The following is a 22,136-nucleotide window of genomic DNA, read 5'->3' as shown; positions in this document are numbered from 1 at the left end:
AATATGCTCAAAGGTTATGGACATACGATCAAAAGTAATTACGTTACTGCAGTTAACTTACCAGCCATCATCCGAGATGCAGTAAAACACCATGAATGTATTCTTCACCCACACTGCCTCCAGAGTAAAACACATGATGGGCAGTAATTCATGAAGCTGCAGCAACCTACTCACTTTCAATCGCATGTCCACCCATACCCCTAGCTCCCAAGCCAGCAGGACCCTCTACTTTGTGTGTAAACTGGGTCTGACTGAACACAAACAGGGTCCTCACATGCTTATAGCAACATAATTGCTTCAGGTCTTTGTTGAATTTGGGGTCTTATACTGATAACCCTTTAAAATGAACTATATATGCCGTATCATTACGTCATATGTTTGGATAAGCGAATTAAGCAACTCACCGGTCCTTCCCAGCTGTCTGCTTTAAGCTGCTTTATTGAAGCAAGGGAGTACTGAACGTGCACAACTTGGAAAAGAATTGATCCTAAAGTGGTACAGTGGAAATGCACCTCATTGATTTACCACAAGAAGCTGACATTTAGTAACTATCCCCTTATTTTGCTATCATAGGACAAGGTTACACGAAGTCATCTACATGGAGGAAATCCACCTCTAGGAAAACGAGTCACTTAGCAGGGAAGAAGAACAAAGAAACCCAGGTTGTGGAGTGCATTCCCCAGCTGAGCACCATGCTCTCAAGCAGATCCTAGCAGAGCTCCAGAGATCAGCTGGGTGAGAAGTGCTTCAGTCCTTCACAGCAGCTGATGTAGTGCCTGTGTGCACAGCTCCGCAGCTGGAAGGATTCTCCTTCTAAAGTGTTGGTTCAGCCTAATGAGCTACTTGGTATTGGTGGTGGTGCTCAATGTTTGCCCCTATTTTTCTTAGTAAGAAATAGTTATTCCTCACACCCAGGCTGCTCTCAGACTGAGTCCCCAAGCCCTTCCTAGCTCTGAAGTCCCCGTTCACAGTAAATCTCTCCTCTCTGGGGTAGTAGCAAATAGTGCTTCACACCTCTCCCTCAGTCTCAAGGAGAGGGTTGTTGGAGAGAAATCAGGGTTGTGTCTCACTCCTGCCAGCTGCATTTTTGCATTTACCAGCTCCGCTGGTATCTCAGATCAACAAAGGGTGGGGAATGGCTGTCATCCAAAGCAGGGCATTGCTTCTGGCAAATACTGGTAACAGGTATTTCAAGTCTGCCTCTTTGCTATTCAGCAGCTGTACTGTTTGACCTGCTGTCCATGAAGGAGTCATACTTTAACTTCACTTCTCCCCCGCCCCCACCCTGTTCTTTCCTAGCCTCAGAAGCATAACACAGACATGAATTTTCTGAAGGGCGCTAAGAAAAAAAGTATATTCCCACTAAAAAGACAATGGGAACATCTCTACAGATTACAATAGAAGTTAAATAAGAATACCACCTATACACATAAAAATCATTTCTTTTAGTGATATGAGACATGCTTTGTGTAATAGCATAAAGTTCTCCACAGGGCTAGAAGAGACAATGGATGATGGAATTAAAGTACATTTCAAGTGAAGAAATAAAGTTACTTCTGCTAACACCAGGATGTTACTGCCTTGTCCGTGTACACACCGTGCACACCCCAGAACTTTAGCAACATTGCAACTGAAACACAAAGAAAGTAAAATATAAGAAAAGAAATGACTCAATATTTTCACATAAGCCTTTATAAGACAGAAGAGACGTTCTCACCTGTCTGCTTTGAGACGGCAAGGTGGCAGGCTGCACGTGTCTCTGCATCCGATGGGGCTGCATCAGCTGCCGAAACTGCTGCTGGAGAAACTGGCTGTTGCTGGGCTGCTGGGCCGGCTGCGGGGCTGGGGACTGCTGCTGCTGGAGATAGTGCATGAGGGACTGCTGCCCTTGGCCTGCTGACAGAGGTGACATCTTTTGAGTAGCTGACTCTGAGGCAAAGTGAGACAGTGGTTTGGTGTTATTGAAAGAAAACTGGTCTTGGCTAACAGGGCTCTCATTCACCAGACCTGGCTGTAAGCTACTGGATGGCTGTTGCATAATTATGTTCATATTTTTGGACTGGTTTGTAGTCATTGATTTAAAAAGCGAGCTCTGCATACTTGTGGGGTTGCTGTTTGGAGTGATGTTGGAGATTAATGTACCTTGAGGACTGAAGGGCTGCTGATGCAGAGCTGGGCTTGACAGCTTTTCTGGTCTGTATGGTGGAGAAGGTCCAGTATTTGTGGAGGCCATGCTGCCAACCAAGTTGCTCTGTGGACTTTTAATGTTGTTGGCTGGTAAGCTGGCTGCTGTCAGGGTGGGCAGCATGGAGCTCTGTGGGCTGAAGGGCTGTTGGTTCAGAGCTGGACTGGAAAGCTTCTCAGACCCATAAGGAGGAGAGGGGCCATTGGATGGGGTGCTGCTGGAAGTCATGCTTGAAAGCAGAGTGTTTTGAGGACTTTGAATGTTGTTTCCTGGTAAATTATTAGCAGGCATGCCAGACACCATAACATTTTGAGGACTGAAAGGTTGGTGGTGTGGGGACGATCCAGTCCTGTAAGGCGGAGAGAGACCAGGAGGAGACATAGCTGGCCAGCTAGAAGCCTGCACTGGTTGCTTAGTAGTAGACACCTGCTTGCTAGCTGCCAGCTGCTTTAGCTGCTGAGCATGCCAGTTGGAGCCGGGAATGTTGGGTAAGGGGACTGGAAGCATAGGTGGTGGCTGGTTCTTGCCCTGAGCGGCTGTAGAGATGGGTGATGCAGCAGGTTTGTTTGAGGGAGGAACCTGGAAGTTAGCTCCAGCAGACGATGGCCTCATCTGAGGAGATCCTCCACTGGCTGGATTGCAGCCTGGAGAAAAATCCTTGTTAGCAACATGGTTCTCCAAGTGGGAAGTCTGTGGGGAGGACTTTGGAGGAGTGCTTATGCTTGGTTGAGAATGACTCAGCCCAAGTGGCTCTTCAGCCTTGCTGCACAAAATCTTTTCCAGATCCAGGTCACTGGGTGAAGGATCAGGCATTTTTGTCAGCTCTTCCAACAGATCTTGCAGCTCCTGGTCCACAGACTGTAAGCTGTTTCCTTTCTCATCATAGTGGACGATGTTATTGTTTTGCCCTCCTATTGATGCCTTCTGATTTATTTCCGTGTTGGGTGGCACTGAAAATGGGGAACCAATGCCACCACCATTCATGTGATTATTTTCAAGGAGCACTGAATGACCTGTGACACCCAGGGAAGAAGAGCTGTGACTGGTGGAGAATGGAGAACTTTGTATTTCTGGACATGCCACACTGGAATTGGCACCTTGGCCCATGGCAAGGTTCACATCATCAAGACAAAGTCTTTTACTGTCATTTGGGAAAATGACATCAGGCATGCCACCGGAGGCAGGAGAGCTATCATCTTCCAGTTTTCTTTTAATGGATCCCTGTAACTGGGAAAATAAAAAAGAAGAAAAGATCCATTATCCATCTTATTCTAAGATGCTCTGAATCTCCGTACTGTAACACTGGATTGCAGATAAAGAAAATTAAATCGTACAATTAAAAAACAAATCATGTGAGACAAATTCAATCAGGATTTAAGTGTGTGCAACTTCACTGAACTCAAGAGAGTTACAGTCAAAGGCTAAATCTCACATGTTGGCCTTAAAACAGATGTAAAATACAGTCTGTCATGTGAACTGTAATAGAAGTTTTTTAAATAGTTTCTGGTACCATTTCAATTAAGACATTATACTCCCTGAATGACACACATGCCAACATTTTTATGGTAACATTTTTTAGGTCTACAAAATGCCAGATCTGGATGAAACCCTGGACTGAATTTAGTGACTTTCTACCAGTGACTCAGATTAAATTCAGACCTGAGACAAATAAATTGTTTTACATTCCTTATAGGCAGAACATCTGAAATAACTGGCATACTTTCTAAACAAACCAGAACAAAACAAATTCTCAGCTATCTATCTAAACAGACTTTCAAGCTTCCTAATCACAGATGTTTTAGATTTCAGAAACCAGCAAATAACAGCTAAACCTCTTAATTCTTGTTTATTCTTCTAAGTCTAGGGCAGTATGGGGTTTATTCTTTTGAAGGATTGCAAATCATTCATAAAAACATAAATGTTTTCAAAACACAATTATGTAAATATCTTGATCTACAAGAAATGGTAAAGTTGTAAATCCACAAATCTTAGGGAAAAAGACCTGCCTTATACATATAAAGAAAGTGAAATAGAAAACAACGCTTCTAACACTAATTCAGCATGATACGGCAATCTCTTCAAAATATAATCATCTGTGGCTTTCAATTTTAACAAGCATGACCTGTATGTCATAGGATTAATCAGACATTAACACTGCTGCTTCAAGTTAAGGGAAATAAGCAGTATGTCCTTGTTTATCAATAGAGGGAGGCAGCATTTAGAGAAGTATCTAGGCAGCAATGGCAAAACCATAAGAAATCACTGCTCGTCTAAGGTGGCTCGCAGTAAAGCCTCTCCCAGCCCTGGCCTACACTGGCAAGTGCTGCCAGTCATCTAGTACGACAAAAAAAATAACATCTAATAACAGCCAATATCACCAGAAAAGCCCCACCACCCAACCCTCGTGTAACCAGATCCACTCTAGGGCTCTGAGAGGTATGACTAACTTCTAAACTTTACACTACTTATTAAGCACATCATAGTTTTGCCTGAGAGTCACTATGCAACAGCCAGCAACTTTGGTGCTCTCAGACAACAGTGTCAGAAGACGATTACTTTAAGGTGTGCAGAAGGTGCAGAGCACAAGGTGGAAACACCTCCTGCAGCTTCTTCTGCAATGGGCATGTGAAGGCCACTGTGCTAACGGCCCATGTCCACCCCTAAATTCAACCTGTCTTCAGGCAATCGACCCCAAACATGCGCTGTTCTGATCCGGGAACACAGGAGAGCTGCCCAGTGGCTCACTCAGCTGGCTCACTGAGTGCTTACTCATCACTTATTTCTAAATTGGTGGGCAGAGAGAAGATTGCAGATTTGTGCCTACAGTTGGTTAGGCTAGAGATGCAGTTTAGGACTAGTATCAGGCATTGCCATGCAAGTATCCAGCTTGCACAGACATTTGGAAAAGTGAGAGGATACAAGTTAATTGTACATGGTCAGCATGATGGATGGAAAAGCAGGTGTGCGTGCTACAGAGACCTGCTGATCAGGTTTTAGGAGGATTTCACCTACCCTCCGTCAACAGGCGCAGCAGTTTTCAGTGGCATTATGGCAAAGAGACCTTTTTACATGGGTGCCTTCCCCTTTCCCTCTGAGTTATCCCTTCCTAGAGCAATCAGTGCTTCTCTCCCGTGACCCCCAGTTGCATTGCTTTAACATGGGTTGCACTCAAAAACCACCGGCAAGTGAGAACTGGTGCCAAACGGGGACAGTCGCTCTGAGTCACACCATGCACGGGTTACCCGATAGCCCCCCGGTCAGTGGCGCGATGTGTGGTTTGAAGCACTGCCCTGCAAGAGAACGAATTCACATCACAGCTAAAACAGCTGAAGCACCAGGGATTTGATTATTCCTCTGGATTGATGAGGCCAACATTTGCGTAGCTTTAAGGAGCAGAACAAGGCCTAAAGCTTCTTCCAAGTGTTGGTCTAATGATGGACGAAATTGTTTTCCTTCATTTTCTTTGCTAAAACTAAGCCAGAGTTGCATGTTCCAACAGATGTTGCCCTGTGTAGGCTGAAACATGTTGGTAGAGCATAACTACGTATATTTAAACTCAGGCATGTATAGAGAAGCTTTACAGGGGCTTCACGCATCCAAAATAAACACTGTGTGTTCCCAATTGTACCCTGGGAACCATCAGGCAGGAAGTGGTGGGGGATCTCCCACACTTGGCCAGCTGACATGCTGGCATGCGTGTCCTTGCCAGGGCTTCTTTTGCCATAGGACATTCCTATGCTCTGAGTTACTGGGGAAAAATTTGGGCTTTTGAATACTTTGAAAAATGGTTTTTTTAACTGTTGTGTTGGGGAGTAAATGTGATGGGAAAACAAAACTCCATTTCCCCAAGACTGTTACCAGATATAAACAGATAAAATAAGGCCATAACTTTCAGATGGCATAGGCATTCCAAAACTGGGACAGGATTTTTAAATAGGATGCTGTTGCTTAGCCCTTGTGAGAAGCCTGGCTGTAAGAGAGGCAGTGAAATTAGCTGGGTGTCACGTTCTCTTGAAAAGCAAGACTCCTGTTTCCCAGGTGAATATTTGCACAAGAATCATAAAATCCAGAAGACCAGTTTCCCCCAGTGCAGGCAGGTATAACTCCACATAATTTAGTAGCATTGCTTTTGCTTAAGATAGATTTGACTACAGCCCCAGATTTGAAAGATACTGTCCTTAAAGCAGCTAAACAAATCATAGAATAATTTTGGTTAGAAGGGACACCTGGGTATCATCAGACCTCTGCTTCAAGCACATCACAAATGAAAAAATACACTACAGTATTTTACCAGGCTCTTAAGTATGAACTACATGCAGAAATCCCTTCTCGGGCTGGATGGGCTAGCTGAGAAGTTTGCTTCAGTGTTCCCCACTGATGCACACGTGGTTGTTCCTCCCACGCAGGACACTGTGCTGGTCTGTCTATCAGGAGCCAGTGTTACCCCCCCCGGCTCCCAGCGACTGCTCTCCACCAATGTGCAACTGGGGCAACCCTGACCAGTGCAGGGGACAGTAAGGCAGTGTCATATCATCGGGACACTGGCTGGCTCAGATGTCCTAACAACAATGGTGGCAGGAGATCATCACCAAGGCACCATAACTTTTAGGACCAGGAGCTTCTGACCTTCCTAATTCAAGAAGCTGCTTGTTGCAGATAATTCATCTGGTACTCTCAGATGTCTCAAGACCAACTCTTTAAAGCCTATCTATCCTTTTCTAGACCCTTCCCTTACTAAAAACATTTTTACTGCCCGCTTCCTTCATCTGGCCCTGGATTCCCCAGGAAGGACCTGGTTTATTCCAACTCTTTCTCCTCTTTGAGAGGGCTTATGCTATTTGACAAAATCAACAAAATCTGTTCTCCCTCTTTCTCTGCTGATTACTATATTGGGAAGCACTGTTTCAAATGGATAACTGAGAAGCAAATCGAAAGATTTTAGTAACTCATAAACACACACACACTTAAACCAGCTGGAACTGTCTACAGCTAAGGATGGGAAAGCTTCATTCATATGTGCAAGCAAGGACAAAGCAGACAAGCAACAATCTTGCGACCTTGTCAAAATTCATTAAAATGCATTAGCATGCACAGGCTAACTTCTGTTTGGGAATACCTGGGAAACAAAGGCAGGCACTCTGAATATCTGATTATGACTTCTCCATTATCTCAGGTTTGCTTTTAGAAGTGAGAGTGCCATGACCCCAGCACTACTACCCTCTCAAAACCAACGAGCTGTCTTCCTGGGAAGGACCCAAGTTACAAATGAGTAATGCTGCTAGCTCACAATGGCAGCGTAACAAGAATAAATAATAATTGTTTACCCAGCTCTGTCCAAGGAAGCTATACAGTTGTGGTTACAAACATCTAATTTGTCACACGCTACCTCTTTGCACAGAACTTATTCCCTATGTGTGGGCAGAGCACTCTGCAGGCTTCTCTTCTGCAAGGAAGAAAAGGCAGATTCGGCGAGCGAAACTAGTCCTCAGTTGCACCTTCTCCTAGACTGAGCTCTCAGAAAGTGCCCGCTTGGGTGACTTTTGGCGTCAGGCACTTTCCAAACTGAGGAGGTGGTGCTGACCTTGAGTGATTTACTATTTCTCAACAAAGGGAGAAAGGAAGGCTAGAAGTGGTAAAAACTGGAGTGGAGAGATCAAATTGTTAATAAATATACACTGTGGTGGTTCCATTGGATTTTAATAATCAACCAAACAGGCACCTCTGGACTGGCTCCCTGCCTCGCTGCCACTCAGCCTCCCTCCTTGTCTTTAGGACATCAGCTGTCCTCAGTCGCCACTCCATCTCTCCACGTGAGCCAGGCTGCCCCACAGCCCTGCTGCCAGTCCCTGTTAACTCTCCATCCGTCACTTGCTCCTTCGCCTGCGCGGTCTCTGGGAGGAAAGAGCCAGCGCCACTCGCCTCATTTTTCCAGCCTTGAAATGATCCCCCTTCTGCCAGAAATAAGCCCGCTCTAACCATAGATTCCTATTTAGGTCAACGTAATGCAGAAATGAGAGAGAGAAAAAAACGTTACACAAGGTATTTCTGTGCCTCTTCCTGGCTTCTGCAGCCTGTCAGAGATTCAAGCCTTGATTTACAGCAACCGCGGGGAGCTGATCATTGATCTGCAACCACCCCACCCCACTCACTGCCATTGAGAGATCCAACCTACAGCAGCGATTCCCACACCTACGCAGCTTCTTCAAGTGAGAACTGAGCCCGATGGGCCGCTGCCATTTTGAACCAATGTCTGCAACGTCTGTGCCGCATTCTCTTTTGCCAGCAGGCACCACCATTGCTGTAGACTCTCTTGATTTAACAGTGTGAAATCTACGGATCCATGACTGGGATATCCAGAATAGGAGTCAGATAACCTTCTTTCACTGGGAACCTCAAGAACCTTGTAGCTTTTGGGAAATCCCAGCTGTTGGCTTGCTTGATTGAAGAAAAGAGAGAAATTATGGTAAAAAGGAGATGGGGTGAGTGGGGAAAATTTCAGTCCCATGATGGATACCGAGATTTGCTAGTGTTGTGGCAGCTTTGCATAAAGCATTTCAGAGGAAGACTTGGGTGCCTCAGAAACCTGGGATCCAGGTCACTAATAGGCTGCTAAGATCTGGCATATGTGAATTGTTTTGTCAGAGACAGCATGTTTAATTTTCGGTGCAGGGGCTGAGCAACATAGCAGCCTGAGATGAGTAGACATCTTTTTTCCAGTAAATTTTCAAGGTATGCTGCAAACCATTTTTTTCCCTCTGCAAATATAGAACCTGAGTCTTAAGATTTGCTCAACTGAGCTGACCAGAGAAACTCTCACTCTCTGTCTCTTCCAAACACTAGACACTGCCAAAACTGGAAGTATGTATTTGCCAGAGGCAAACTGTTCACAGCATTCAATGATCAAGACTTCAGTCTCTGTGGCTTCAACAAGCTTCAGTGAGAGCTATCTGCCCATCAGCCCAAAATGTTTCTATCTGTTCTGACAAAAACAGTCATGTACTGAGAAAATGAAACTGGCAATTTTCCATATAAAACAAGAAAACTTCATGATTTTTTTTTTTTCCTGTGCCTTAAATACACAATGTGGAAAGGTTTCTGCTCCACACTCCAGATAGATTTTAGTGACCTACTGATCTTTGAGGATAGTTAATGAAAAAAAGTTCAGAATTCAACTATGTGTTTGAAGGCTGGAAAGTGTATGTGATATAAAATTACCTTTTAAATGGCAGCATTTACTTGCAGCCCTGCTTAAGCTATCAGACGTGCTGCTTTCAGTAGCAGGCTGGCTTGCACATGAGCAACAAAACCCAAATGCTCACGGGCAAAGATCCCATTTAGCTACAGCAGGACCTGGCACTGCATGAAGTGCATTTAGCACATCTGCAAGTTTCCATTTGTGCATGCTGGCTGCAGTTTGGTAACAGAAACTCACGTGATATATCTGAATCCAAGAAAAAATGCCTCCTGCTGACCAGTACCAGTGAGTAGCCAAAGCACTCCATGACTACAAGGAACATAAACTATGCTTTATCATTGTCACATCTCAAGGAGAACTCAAGGAGACTCAAGCAATTAAAACCACCATTCACTTTCTCCATACTAAGATTAAACATAAGCTAAAATCACATTCTTCCTACTGCTTTAGGCTGTTTGACCCTTCTGATTTCAAGCATTATTAGCATGGGCGGACATAAAGTTGTCATTTCACATTGTCAGGAAAGAGATCCCATGTTTCCCTATGCTTAAAAATAGCAATACTCAAACTCCTCCGTCAAGGAGCACCAGAGTAAAGTCTGCTTTGGGGTCTGTTAGGTATTTGCAGGCTGGAAAGCTGGCAGATCTGTTCGTCATGAGGTGTGGTAGTGGAGAAAGGATTGTGACCAGGGAAAATTCACAGGGTGGATTTCCTTCTATTCATCACACTCATGGAAACAGGCAACTGGAAGGGAGGATGTAGGAAGAGAAATCAGGGATGTCAGCAGTCATTTTGACCATGAAAGGACAGCGGCTATTAGCTAGTTTGCATGCATTGTGTAGATTATTTCTACGTGAAACTACAGTTTCTCCCAATTTATAAACTACAGTGGCAATATGAAATCTGCCGCCCTTAAAACAAGCATATTAACATAGGCTGGAAGTTGCTACTTAGGCTACGCACATGTAAAACGCCTCCTAAACACAGCTGCTACGTGTGTAGGATCTGATCTCCCATCGGTACAGCACACACCAGTTCACTTGATGGGAGTGTGCTGTGATCCTTTGCCCCATGACTGTCACCACTCATTGTGATCTCCACTTATTCCCTCAGTAAACCAGGAACCTCAAGCTGCCTTACAAGTGAAAGAAGAAAGCAAGGTGTGTGCTTTCCCCTAAAATGGTGGGAACGCTCCCTGTTGGGAGGAACTAACAGGGCAGGTGCGCCCATGCCTGTACGTGTCACCTGGACCTGGGCTGACCTGCTTTGATGGTTGAATATATGTGAACTTTTTTAATGGTGACTGCCAACCTGGCACTTTCTTTTTTTCTACGAGGCCTTCTTCCCCGAGTCACCGTGCAGCACAGGAAGCAATCCTGGCTGCAGATACTCAGAACTGCATAGTCCTGCTGGCAAGCACGAAAATCCAAAACATCATGACTAAACAAAACCAGAAAGATGCGATGTTACAATAAGCTTAAACCACAGAAACTAACAGGAAGTTCAACCTAGACTACCAAGAGCCTAAGGTATTAGCTTTTTTCCTGAAATCTTAACCAAAAATTAAAGGGAAATAAATACTACAATTATTATTTCCTTATACCAATTTGTGTGAATGCAGTTACATTTATAATGACAGAAATATATCTGATGTGCATCCTGCTTTAAACTGGAACCCCTTTAGGCTACAGAGCAGCAAGTTTGTGAACAAGGCTTTTCTGATTACCTTTGTGTAAAATTACAAGCAACATCACTAATGTCTGTGTGAAGATATCAATGTGGGATCACTTCCAAGGAGAAAAAAAAACATAGCCAAGAATATACCTATTTTGCCATTTTGCACAAGCCAGCCATATGCAAGAGACCAAGTAACATTCATTGTAGAGAAAAGAAAATAACAAAATAATTGAACCAGTAGCTTTGCTCCTTTTCAGGTCAGACAGAATTACCAATCTCATTTAAAAGGCACCAACAGAGATCTGCCCTATCAAAACAAATGCTCAGAGCCTTCCCATCTTGTCGTTCCTTAGTAATTCATCTGCTTTCAGTATTAACAGCACTGTTAAAATGGAAATCTTTCCAGGGCAAAATTGCTGTTGACAAACGGCTCTGGAGGAACAGGACTACTGCTTGCTCCTGTGTTGTACTGCTAGCAGGAGATCTCTGTACAGATGCCTCTTAATTAGTCATCTGAAGACTTACAGCAATCACGTCACGCATATTGTTTGGCTGTAACTTCCACATTCCATTTAATGACAAGTGATATTAACTAGACAGCTGAAGACAGAACAAGTTCTCTGCCTCTTGGTTTTTAAGCTGTAGTACAAGAGCTGTTCTTTCGTATCTGGCTTTAAATCAAGATCAATCTTAGACTCAATGCCTTTCCATCAGTATTACCTCATCTTACCTCAGTTTTAATACCAGCAGTATTGTTTTATATCTTTTTTTTATAGTCCATTAATTTCAAAGTCCTATGGAACACTTCACAGTAATTTTGTAGACTACATTAATTTCTCACGGCAATAGCTAGGCTGGAGAATCGCAGATCCTCTCCACTGAGCAAAAAGTGATGCTTTTGCTACTTGAGTCTACTGGGATTTGAAAGATACTTTTCTCTCTTCTTTTTCAGCCCCTAACACCATCACAGTTATGCTATGACCAAAAGTTAAAAGGAACTGAGAATAAGAAACAGGCTGTATATGTTCCTAAATTATGAGGTAGGTTTACCATTTACTAGATAACCAGATAAAACCCTGACACATTTTTGTTGCTACATATTGCATTATTTTTTAAAATCCCAGAAGATTTATTCCTGCGGTTTTATCAAAATACAGGCTCCATTTTGTCAAAAGGTATGGTTGGGGAATTAACAGCCCGGAAGCAAAGCCTTCAATTAGGTCAAACCCGGGGCCAGAAAGCTCTCAGATTCTCAGAGCAGTAAGAAACAATGGGATTTCAGTATGAAAAAAAGGCATTTTTCTTTCAACAGCTGAATTACTTACACTTACTCCCCTAAAGAACAACAGCTCCAACCTCAGTGGTGTGGTCGCCCTGAACGCAAATGCCATGGGACTTTCTATCTGACTGTGGAGCGGCCTTCTGCTCACCTTCAGCATGGAAAGCAATGCTTTAGTGCACCCAGAGCTCTTCACGAGGCTTTGTGGGGGACAAAACATTTAAAAGAGCAATCTGAAATTTGTCCTAAGTGGCAGCAGAAACTGGAGCACAGCTCTAAGGCATGGAGCAAATGGGCAAGGGAAGGAAATGTCCCGAACGGCTCCTCGCCTGCACATTCAGCCTTTGTTAGCCTCCTGGATGTTCCTCTGCCTTTCAAAAAATGAAACAATAAAAGGGATATTGATTAATACAGAACCATAAAAACAACCTGTACTTAGAGTAAAAAGATCATGAATCTAGTGGGTCTCTCACTGAACCTGGGCGTGGAGAGAAGTCTTTATACAGCCAGTGCAGATATGTAAAGCAGAAGAGTCTGGTAGTGAATATTTAATTTGTTTCTGACTACTTCATTTTATCCTACCACTTTCATCTTTACCCTCACAGCAACTCCGCTATTCTCAGCATGCATTAACTGGAAGAGGAACATGGTTCATTGGCAACACATTATTTGTAGGCTTCCTTCCTCCTGGACCAGCAAGATGAGTGGACCAGCATGGAGCTCTGGTTCCTATGACAGAGTCCCTTTGAACAGTATCTGCTACTTTCCCAGGGACCTTTAAAGGCATTCTGCAAAACAATGGTACTAAAAACCCCAAACCAAACACAGACTATCACCCCACCCCTGAAGCCCTCATCCCATATAAAGCTGTTGAAATCCTGGCCTCAATGAAATAAATATTTTGGGACACTGACTTCAGCAGGGATGGGATTTCACTCTTTGCTCTTTCATTATTATTAACTAAAGGAGTGAATTAAAAATATACAGGACTTGCAGAAATTATCTCCAGCAGAAAATGCAATGCTTAAGTTACTCAGTTTTTAACTGGAGAACCTCTCAACTTGCTACAGATACTGGTTCCCCTCTGTCCTAGAAGCAATGTTAATCACACATTCATCACTGCAAACTGCCATCATAAATGCTGACTTGTGCAAACAATGTTGTAGAAAATGGTGTTCTTGCTGCAGAAGTGAGTTACACAGCCTTTCAAGCTTTCTACACTTCCCAGCTTTATGTAAACTCTAATTTCTAAGCCTTGTTCTGCCTTTAAAGGTCACACAGTTGAAATCTATGAAGCATAGCATGTGTTCCCACTGATATTAAAATACTGTTTACTAAATCATGCATATAAATGTAAAGAAGAAACTGTTTGCAACCTACTGTGTTAATAAGAAGTGATTTATCAGTCAACACAGTTCCAAGTATCAACATGTGGAATGTAAAAATCTGATCTTAATCACACAACATGATTTTTTTTGTTCTTTTTTGAAGTAAGGTCTCCACATTGCCATGCAATCACACTAACTTCTGATGACACTGTATTTGACTGATTAAACTCTTAATCTTGCCAATGCCTAACTTCAGGAATACAAGTGGTCTTTTTAGATTTGAGCAGATGATTGCACATTTGCAAGATCAGGATTTCATTTGCATATTCAAATTGCAAAACTGCATCTTCCCTTTGTCTGTGTAAGGCCAACTATAGCGCTCCAACTGCTAAACAACCACCGTAGAGTTGGACAGTATTTTTAGCATCTCTGTGGTGCGCTTCTATCTTTAGCTGCTGTGTTCACAAACAATCCCACAGGACACTGCATAGCTAACATAGCTCGGGCTCTTCACCACATTCAATTTTTCTCCCAAAACATGGTAAAAGCAGATTGTACAACACGCCAGTTCAGGACCCGCTGAACTTTCCTTAGTGCAGTGTCTTGAGCAGAGCAGAACTACAGCAAAGTATTAAAACATTAGAACATTCTGCTCTGGAGTGGGGAGGGAGGTTGTCGTGGCTTCGTCTGGGGAAAATACAGCTTTACACTCTGAGTTTGCACAGTGCAGATAAATCAAGGAGAACAGTGAAGGATTTCTGCATGTTGCTTCCAAGCAGGATGTGCCCATGAGTTCATGGCAAATTTCTGGTCAAAGCTTAGCCCTGCAAGAGAAGTTAATAATTGAACTTGCCAAATCATCACAATTTCTAAATCCAACTGCGTCTTGTTTTTACAAAGGGGCATCTTAAACCAGTGAGCCATTTTATTAGACTCATGCTCATGTAACAAAAACATGTGTTAGCTCTTGAGTGCCAAGTATCATCCTGGAGGGTTACCAATCCCTATTACAGATTTTGTAGCCAGACTGCAGTTATCTGTCATAACAGAGGAGGTAGTTTTGAGTACACAGAATGAAGCACGCTGCTCGCTTTGGGAATACTTTACGTGGTCAGGGTCTCTTTGTAAAACTCTAGGAAGGAGATGTACTACACAGGGGAAAAAAAGAGCTTGAAACTTTCTGCTGACTGTAGTGGGACTATCTCACAGCAGCCCCGTGGATGGCTGGGACAGGGCCCTGGGCTTGTTCCTTCATTCCCTAGAGGAACTTTTGAAAATGGCTGCAGCACCACCAGTTCCAACACACGACCCTGGCATCTGGGTCAAGTCTGAGTGCACAGGAAATGATTTTAGAGTCATCTGTGTAAGGTGTTTCACAACTACAGGTTTACCACCGAGAGAGAAAGAACTCATTGTGGGAATGGCAGTATTAATCAGATGATTGACCTTTGAAGCTTCAAATCTGAAATGCTTTCCACACCAAGCTAGAGCTGCATTGGGAGACAAAAGCCTCTGATATCTTGATTTACAGAGGAAGTACTGATGGAATCCCATATACCCTGTTAATGGTGAAAGGAAGAGAGTTATCTAAAGGAATTTTTTTTTCATTAACCGACTTAGCTAAGGTTTGCAGATGAGCCTAGACACTTGGCTCCAATTTAATTTCAAGGGGACAAGACAACCTGAAAATCCTTAGAAAACCTTAGACCTTGTGAGTGCTTCAAAAATGGGCACCTCATTTCCCCATTTACCCTAATCTTATCTCCCATTACTACATGCTATCAAACACTCTGTTATTAAAATTCTTTAAATTATAATGTGATTTTCCAAACAAGCTGTGTTCATTAGCTCTATCCCACCACAGTTATGACCATACATCTGGGAGGTGTGAGAAGTGGGGAAACAGCACCAGAGCCAGGAGGGTGTCCCTTGGCCCCATGGCAGCACCAGGGCAAGGCTGAGGTACACAGGAGGCAGCAGCCAGGCAGCAGCCCGTGCCGTGCTCTAGGTCTACAATACACATCTGCGGGTTTTCTTGGTCAGAGTTATTTTTTCCTTTTAAGCATAGCACGTGTTCAATCGAGAATATCACAGTTATTCATTCAAAGTGTTCACGTTATTTAACATGAGCATTAGGTTAAGGAGAAAAGAAGGAAAAATAAAAGAAACACAGGTACTTTGTTTTTTTCTGAGCCCTTTCTTACAGGACTTAATTTTTAAATGAATAGAGGCTTCCCCTCCACCCAGCATGAGAGGCTGACATCCTGGGGTATGATCTTCATCCTACTAGGGGCTCCTCAACTGAAAACTGTGGGTTGTAAGACTTGGCCTTTACCAAGTAACAATGATATTACAGGAAAACTCACTGCATACTTTCAAACATCAACTGTAAATTACCCTTACATTTTCTAATACAGACATGATGTCTGGAGTTGAGCAAACACATTCTTGAAAGGTCAGAACACTTAAACTGTATGTACCTAGTTTAGGGTGAAAAAACCCTGTTGTTGCCTTTTAGTTATGACATTTCAGTTTACCCACAAGAATTACACTACTTCCCCTAAAAGTTTTCAAGCCCAAGAACATGCCTATCTCCCAGTCTTGGAAAGTGAAGGTTAAAGTTGTCTTCTGTATTAGCTTATCACAGCTGTCACTGAATCCCGTGATTTCCAAGAATATGGGCATTCCTCCTCAGAGAGCTGCAGCCGTCAGCAGGTGTGTGTGTAGGGAAGCCCTGTCCACCTGCGAGGAGAAGAGGCTGGAGGAACCCAACAGCAGCCGATGGTGAGTCACTGCCCAGGCGGGTCACACACGACCATTCGCACCAAGCTTTGCAAACCTGAAAGAACTACGACATCTCCTAAAACAGAGCTGGAGGGTGAGTAGCTCTTCATTTTTTTCTGAAAGAATGGGAGGAACTTCTGCTTTCGGTTACGGTTACACAGGTCTAGTGAGGATATAACTGCTGTAACGATCAGGAAACGACTGTCATGTCGAATGGCACTACGGAGTGTTACTGGGGAGCTGCAAGGACCTTGCAAACTGGCGACAAAAGTTTGGATTTGCTGGAAGTGCTCTGATCTGTCACTAAACACAGTGTTGCGTCCACCTTCAAGTTTCAGGGTGTTGAGGGAACTGAAGGAGCACCAGTGTAAGCCTAGCCCAAAGAGGTGTAGTTCACTTCATTTCAGCGGAGCTGCTGGAGGTCACTTCATCACTTAAGACTATATTGCTTCGCTGGGGCTTAGACATCCCAAAGCCAATGCTGCCATTGAGCTAGCTCTGGGACTAATTAGCACAGGTGAGCATGGTGTTAATGCAACTCACCATGCTGGGCCATGCAAGGACCTCGGCAGGACATTGTGTGCATTGTGCCCAATCTCAAGTTGAACTGCACCAAGAGAAACTCCCTTTAGCTTATTCAGTCCTGGTGAACAGGAACAGCTTGGACACGGGAGAGATGACTGTCCCCTGTATTATGAATTGACAGCCCCTCAGGTGGAAGTTGCTGAATGCCAGCTGAGAAGCACTGACTGACTGCAAATGCAATGGAGATTGAGACAGGTTAACCACTAAAAAGTGGTTGAGGGTAACCAGTTTATTTCATATTGGCACAGAGGCTGTCAGATGCTGCTTTGTAGAAGGGGATGCAACTTCTTCAAATGGACTAACTTGAGCACCACCAAGTGCTTGCCATGGCTGCAACCCCTCACCTCCATCCTTACCACAATGCAAAGCTGCTGCCAGCCCAGCTTTGGTCCTTGACAGTGTCTCCAGCACGCATCACAAGCATTGATATGCATTTCATGAGCCTCCTATTCCCAAGTTCCTAACAGAGAGCCAACATCTCTTCTGAACCAAATTTTCAGTACAGTCCCTCATAGCACCCACCAGCACCATTGGTACCACACCATGGCATGACACATACCCAGACCAGTACACCTCATCCCACCACTGCGGTTGCTTTGGAAGAAGAGAGCTCCAGTTCTTCAGAACAAACCTATTTCCTATTGAAGTAGCTTGTGGGGACTGCAAAGAAACTCTGCCTGGTTTCCTGTGCTACAGTCACTAGATTTGCCAGACATGACATAGGAAATGGGCAGGAAACGTCAACTTTGCGTATCACAGCAATTCTTCCCCTTCCCTCCTTGCCAGAACTGAGCAGCACATCAAGACCTGACCTTGCACTTTTTAGTGCAGCTTTTCTAACACAAACATTTGAGTCAGGTATGGAGCCAAAACCAAATAAAAAGCCAAACATATTGCCTTTTTTTTTTAAATGAAGAAGGCTGACACCCTGTTTCATACCTATTTGTACTCAAATCTAAACTAAACCACGCATTTTTAACTGCCTGAATTTTGTAAGACCAACAAACATTTAAAAACTCAACCTATTTTTTACTCCTTGTACCAGTATAAAAACTGTTAAAGAACTGTTATTCCTGGAGCTCTGTACAGACAGGAGAGCTGATGAAGCCCAAAAAGGGTGTATTATGATTAAGCACATGAGTTAGGAAATTTCAGCTGTTATATTTCTCCCTCTCTTTTCTACAGTCATCTTAATTTTGCTTCCATTAAAAAATCCAAGGCAGAAAACCGATGGAGACCTAGTCTTTCACCCTCCTTCTTTGTGCAATCATTTGGACAATGGATGTAAAACAGCACTTTTCTAACCTAACAGCATTTTATATTCACTTTATCCAGGAGTAAATGACAGCATAAGGAATAAGAAAGTAGAATCAAGTACAGCATGTATTTCTCTAATAAAACTACTGATTTTCCTCTTAAGTACCTTGAACTGAAATATAATTTTCCCCATTTATTATATATAAACAGGAAAATATAAATTTAAAGTGTATCTTTAAAGGCAAAATGCACTACAATTTATCAGTTCTCCAATTAAAAAAAAATCTCCTTCTTCCTGGATTCGTTTCTTACTTTTACAAGTTGTCTTACCTTTTTGTAGTTTTTATTTACTGTCAAGAAAACAAGCCTTAGTATATCATTGGAGAATCTATAGGTCTTAACTAATCATCCAGTATCTTCCAGATCGTGCTTGTACTGCTGATCATTTTTGAAAAATCAAGTCTATATTATATTTGGTCATGATCAGTTAAGAATTAACTCACAATACCGAACCCAATTTGAAGTACTTTGTGTTAGTACACAATAAGACACCCAAAATACCAAAAACACATGGGAGAAACGGGGTAACATTTGGGCAGAGTTTTGATTTAAGGAAGTTTATTCTCCAGCAGCACACTTTGTGTTCCTTTACACAGCATTTCCTGATTTTTGCAAGACTAATTTGTTCTGTAACTAGAGAGACACTAAGTCAGAAGTCTCAATATGAGTAACTCCCTGAAAATAAACTTTGTTCATTTACAATACAGTGTTTCTGCTGTGGGTCATGAAGCCCAACTGTGGGGAAGGAGCTTACGGTGCTGCCTGCAAGCCATCTGCACTGGTGGCAATAGTGCACGGTCTGATTCCTCAGCCCAGTGAAGAAAATGCGATTCCCTGCATGAGCTGCAGCACGAGCCCATCAGCTGCCGCGTCACCATGTTTGTCCACCAAGGGGTTGCGCACGAGGAGACGCTGCCCATGGGTGGGTACCTCCTGCAGCTCCTCCTCAGCCCCTCTGAAAATCACCAGCTCATCAGGACTGCCCACCTGATGATGCCTAAAGGGGACTCCTAGACAGCTCTCACATTGCCATGGTCTGAATCCCTCATTGCCACATGTTAGTTTTGGGTTTCTGAAAGAGGCTGACAATGTTGAAAATGTGTAGAGGGTCATGGATTGAATGGGAGAGAAGGAGAATTAACCTCAAGCACATTTCCTTTGCTTGCTAGTGGTGTGTGCTTAACTCTAAGGGTAACCCAAGAACAAGGAAGAATTTTTGTTACCCCTTAAAAACGTGTTTATGTTTATCTCCATATGAGAAGGCAGCCTTTACCAGCACATAATCTGTTCCTGGTTTCTGAAGCACATGGCTGTCCAACAACTAAATACTTCTAATGGAAATCTGGTCCATTAACAAGCTGAACCATGAAATAGTCACATGAGAACAGCAAACAACCCCACGAAGAACTGCTGTCTTCCCATGCTGAACAAAAAGCTCTTCACAGTAAGAGAAATCATGTAACCTCTAATGCTTCTTTGCCTCCCTAACACATTTGCACACAACTTTTCCTTGGTTCCTGATACAAGTTTAAAGAAGCAAAACTTGACTGTTTCTGTGCTCTCTTGTTTCTGGGTGCTCCTTTGTGCAGATGTTCTCCCAGGACCCATTTTGCCACATTCCAGTGACAAGAGCAGATCTTGTCCAGGCTCTCCACTGTCTCATGCACCAAACACATTTCTGTTTGGTTATCTCAGTAATGTTTTTTTAAAATAAAAGTAAACTTGGTCTTTTCCTCTCTGAAATCTATCTTTCCAATATTCTATATACAGGATAATATCTATTGTGTTCTAACATGTTCTAACACGAACATGTGTAATTCCAAAGCTTTATACGACAATCAAGATAGACCTCCCATCAACTGCAGTGCAAGCTGTGCTGTGCGATTCAAAAGGAGCCCTGAAGGTGCAATTTGCATTTTATGTTTTTGCCATTAGCTCCAGCTTTAGGTGAAACAAACAAACAAAATATCTCATTAGACAGGTGGAATTAACTGAAGGTGAAGTCTGTGGCAATCCTACTTGGTGGGGGAAGAACCACACTCACTTGGCAGGTAAGGTGATGCTACATCCTGTGATAAATATTTAATTTCTGTAAATTTTATTTCTGAAGAAGCATCAATCCCCCACATTTTAAGTATGTTCATCAAGGAACTCCTAACAACAGTAAATCTGCACGCAATGCTTTCCTCAAATCTTTTGCCTTCCACATCTAGGACAGCTGCTTTTCAGCCAAAGCACCGGGCTATAGAAATGGGCTGTTCTGATTTATAACTGAGGTGTTTAAAATCAGGCAATCTAATTATCGAGTTGATAGTCCACAACATCTTCAGTCAGCAAAATTTAAAAAAATGCAAAATATTGACAAGATCAGACAAATACATAATGAGGGAGTTATTAAAATGCAAATTGCCTGCCTTCTGGTACTGCTGTGGTGTACGGCACAGGAGCCCTGAGCCTGCATCTAGCCCAGCCTCCCTCTAACTCCGTGCTGGGTGTGAGGGTGGGAGAGATGGAGCTGGGGAAGAGGAATGGGCAGAGCTACCGCAGGCCAGCCGAGGGGTCCCCACATCACAGGGGCCCCCACGGAGAGACAGCGACTGTATGGGAACGGGAGGCATCACGTTTTGTAAGGAAAAGGCAGCCTGGCACACACTGGACCTCAGACCCTCACGGGACGCTGGCCACAGAGGGAAACCCAACAACAGCAGTTTGAGGCCACATCTTTCTAGAGAGAAGAGCCAGAAGCTGAAACATTTTGCAAGCTGGTGAAACTTGACATAAAAATTCATGAAAGGCACTGCATTAAGATTTAGTTAAAAAAAAGACTTTAAGAAGAGAAATCCCAGTGCCCTGATCTGGTTTGAGAAGTCCTAGCTGGAAGGTCAAAGAAGGTATCATTACAAGCCATGTAATTCCCTCCTTTCTCATGTCTGCCCTCAACTTTTTCTTCTCATTTAAATAGCCTTATAATCCTGTGGACTGTCTAGTATATGCTTATTATTTCACTTTGCAGACACATTCTTGTAAGTCTGAGGGCTGCATATGTGTCTGGATGTCTATAATAGAACAAGTAAAATAATACCATTCTCAGCTGTGGGCTGGATGATTTAAGCCCCCAGCAGGAGAAAACTTTGATAGATATGATAATTTTATACAATGTATTTCACTCATGTTAATATTGCTGTAACGATCTCTACGAACTATGCCAATACAGACAGTGGCACCCAATTAACAGGCAAATACTAACAGAGAGGTTAAATGCTAATTTTACATTGGCATTTAGCCTAAGAACTTCATTATGCCATCTTCTATTTTAAACTGCAGCCATCCCACCTTGTGTTGTGCTGCCGTCCGTTCTTAGTCAGTATTACGTGAATCACAGTAATTCCTTGCCAGACAGATGGGGTCACAACTGTTGGTGTGAGATACCTGCCCAAAAACAGAAGAAAAGATGCTCCCTGCCCCCAAGAGCTTAACAGTAACTCTGAAGCTAAGCTTTATCGAGGCTTGGAAGGGAGATCTGGTGCAGGGTGTTAAAGTGGTGGTTCAGACAGACAGACAGACATAGCTACTTGTTGCTCCTGAAAACACATCAAGAGGAAAAGGACACTGCAGCGATACAATCTCCACTGAATACTGGCCCTTTTCAGTATCTGGAGGAGCACACACGGGCAGCGTGGAGTCAGGCAGCCAAAAGGCTGCTGAGTCTCCCTGGCCGTTAGCGAGCAGCACTGATACAAAGCCAGCTCTTTATCTCATCTTCCAGATAAATAATATCCAAAATAG

The 22,136-nt window shown here is 43.2% G+C and overlaps 1 protein-coding gene across 2 annotated transcripts in view; it reads right to left on the bottom strand.

The window, feature by feature from the left end:
- The window catches only part of MAMLD1 (mastermind like domain containing 1), an 82,413-nt gene that overhangs the window by 31,084 nt on the left and 29,193 nt on the right, over nucleotides 1–22,136 (bottom strand). For both annotated transcript variants that reach the window (XM_065846832.2, XM_071813485.1), the window contains exon 2: nucleotides 1,718–3,412. In XM_065846832.2, the coding sequence (XP_065702904.1) occupies nucleotides 1,718–3,412 (1,695 nt within the window). The remainder of the gene's footprint in view (nucleotides 1–1,717; nucleotides 3,413–22,136) is intronic.

Source organism: Patagioenas fasciata, chromosome 11 (genome assembly GCF_037038585.1).
Source record: "Patagioenas fasciata isolate bPatFas1 chromosome 11, bPatFas1.hap1, whole genome shotgun sequence".
Taxonomy (NCBI): domain Eukaryota; kingdom Metazoa; phylum Chordata; class Aves; order Columbiformes; family Columbidae; genus Patagioenas; species Patagioenas fasciata.
This window is presented reverse-complemented; position numbering and strand designations above follow the sequence as displayed.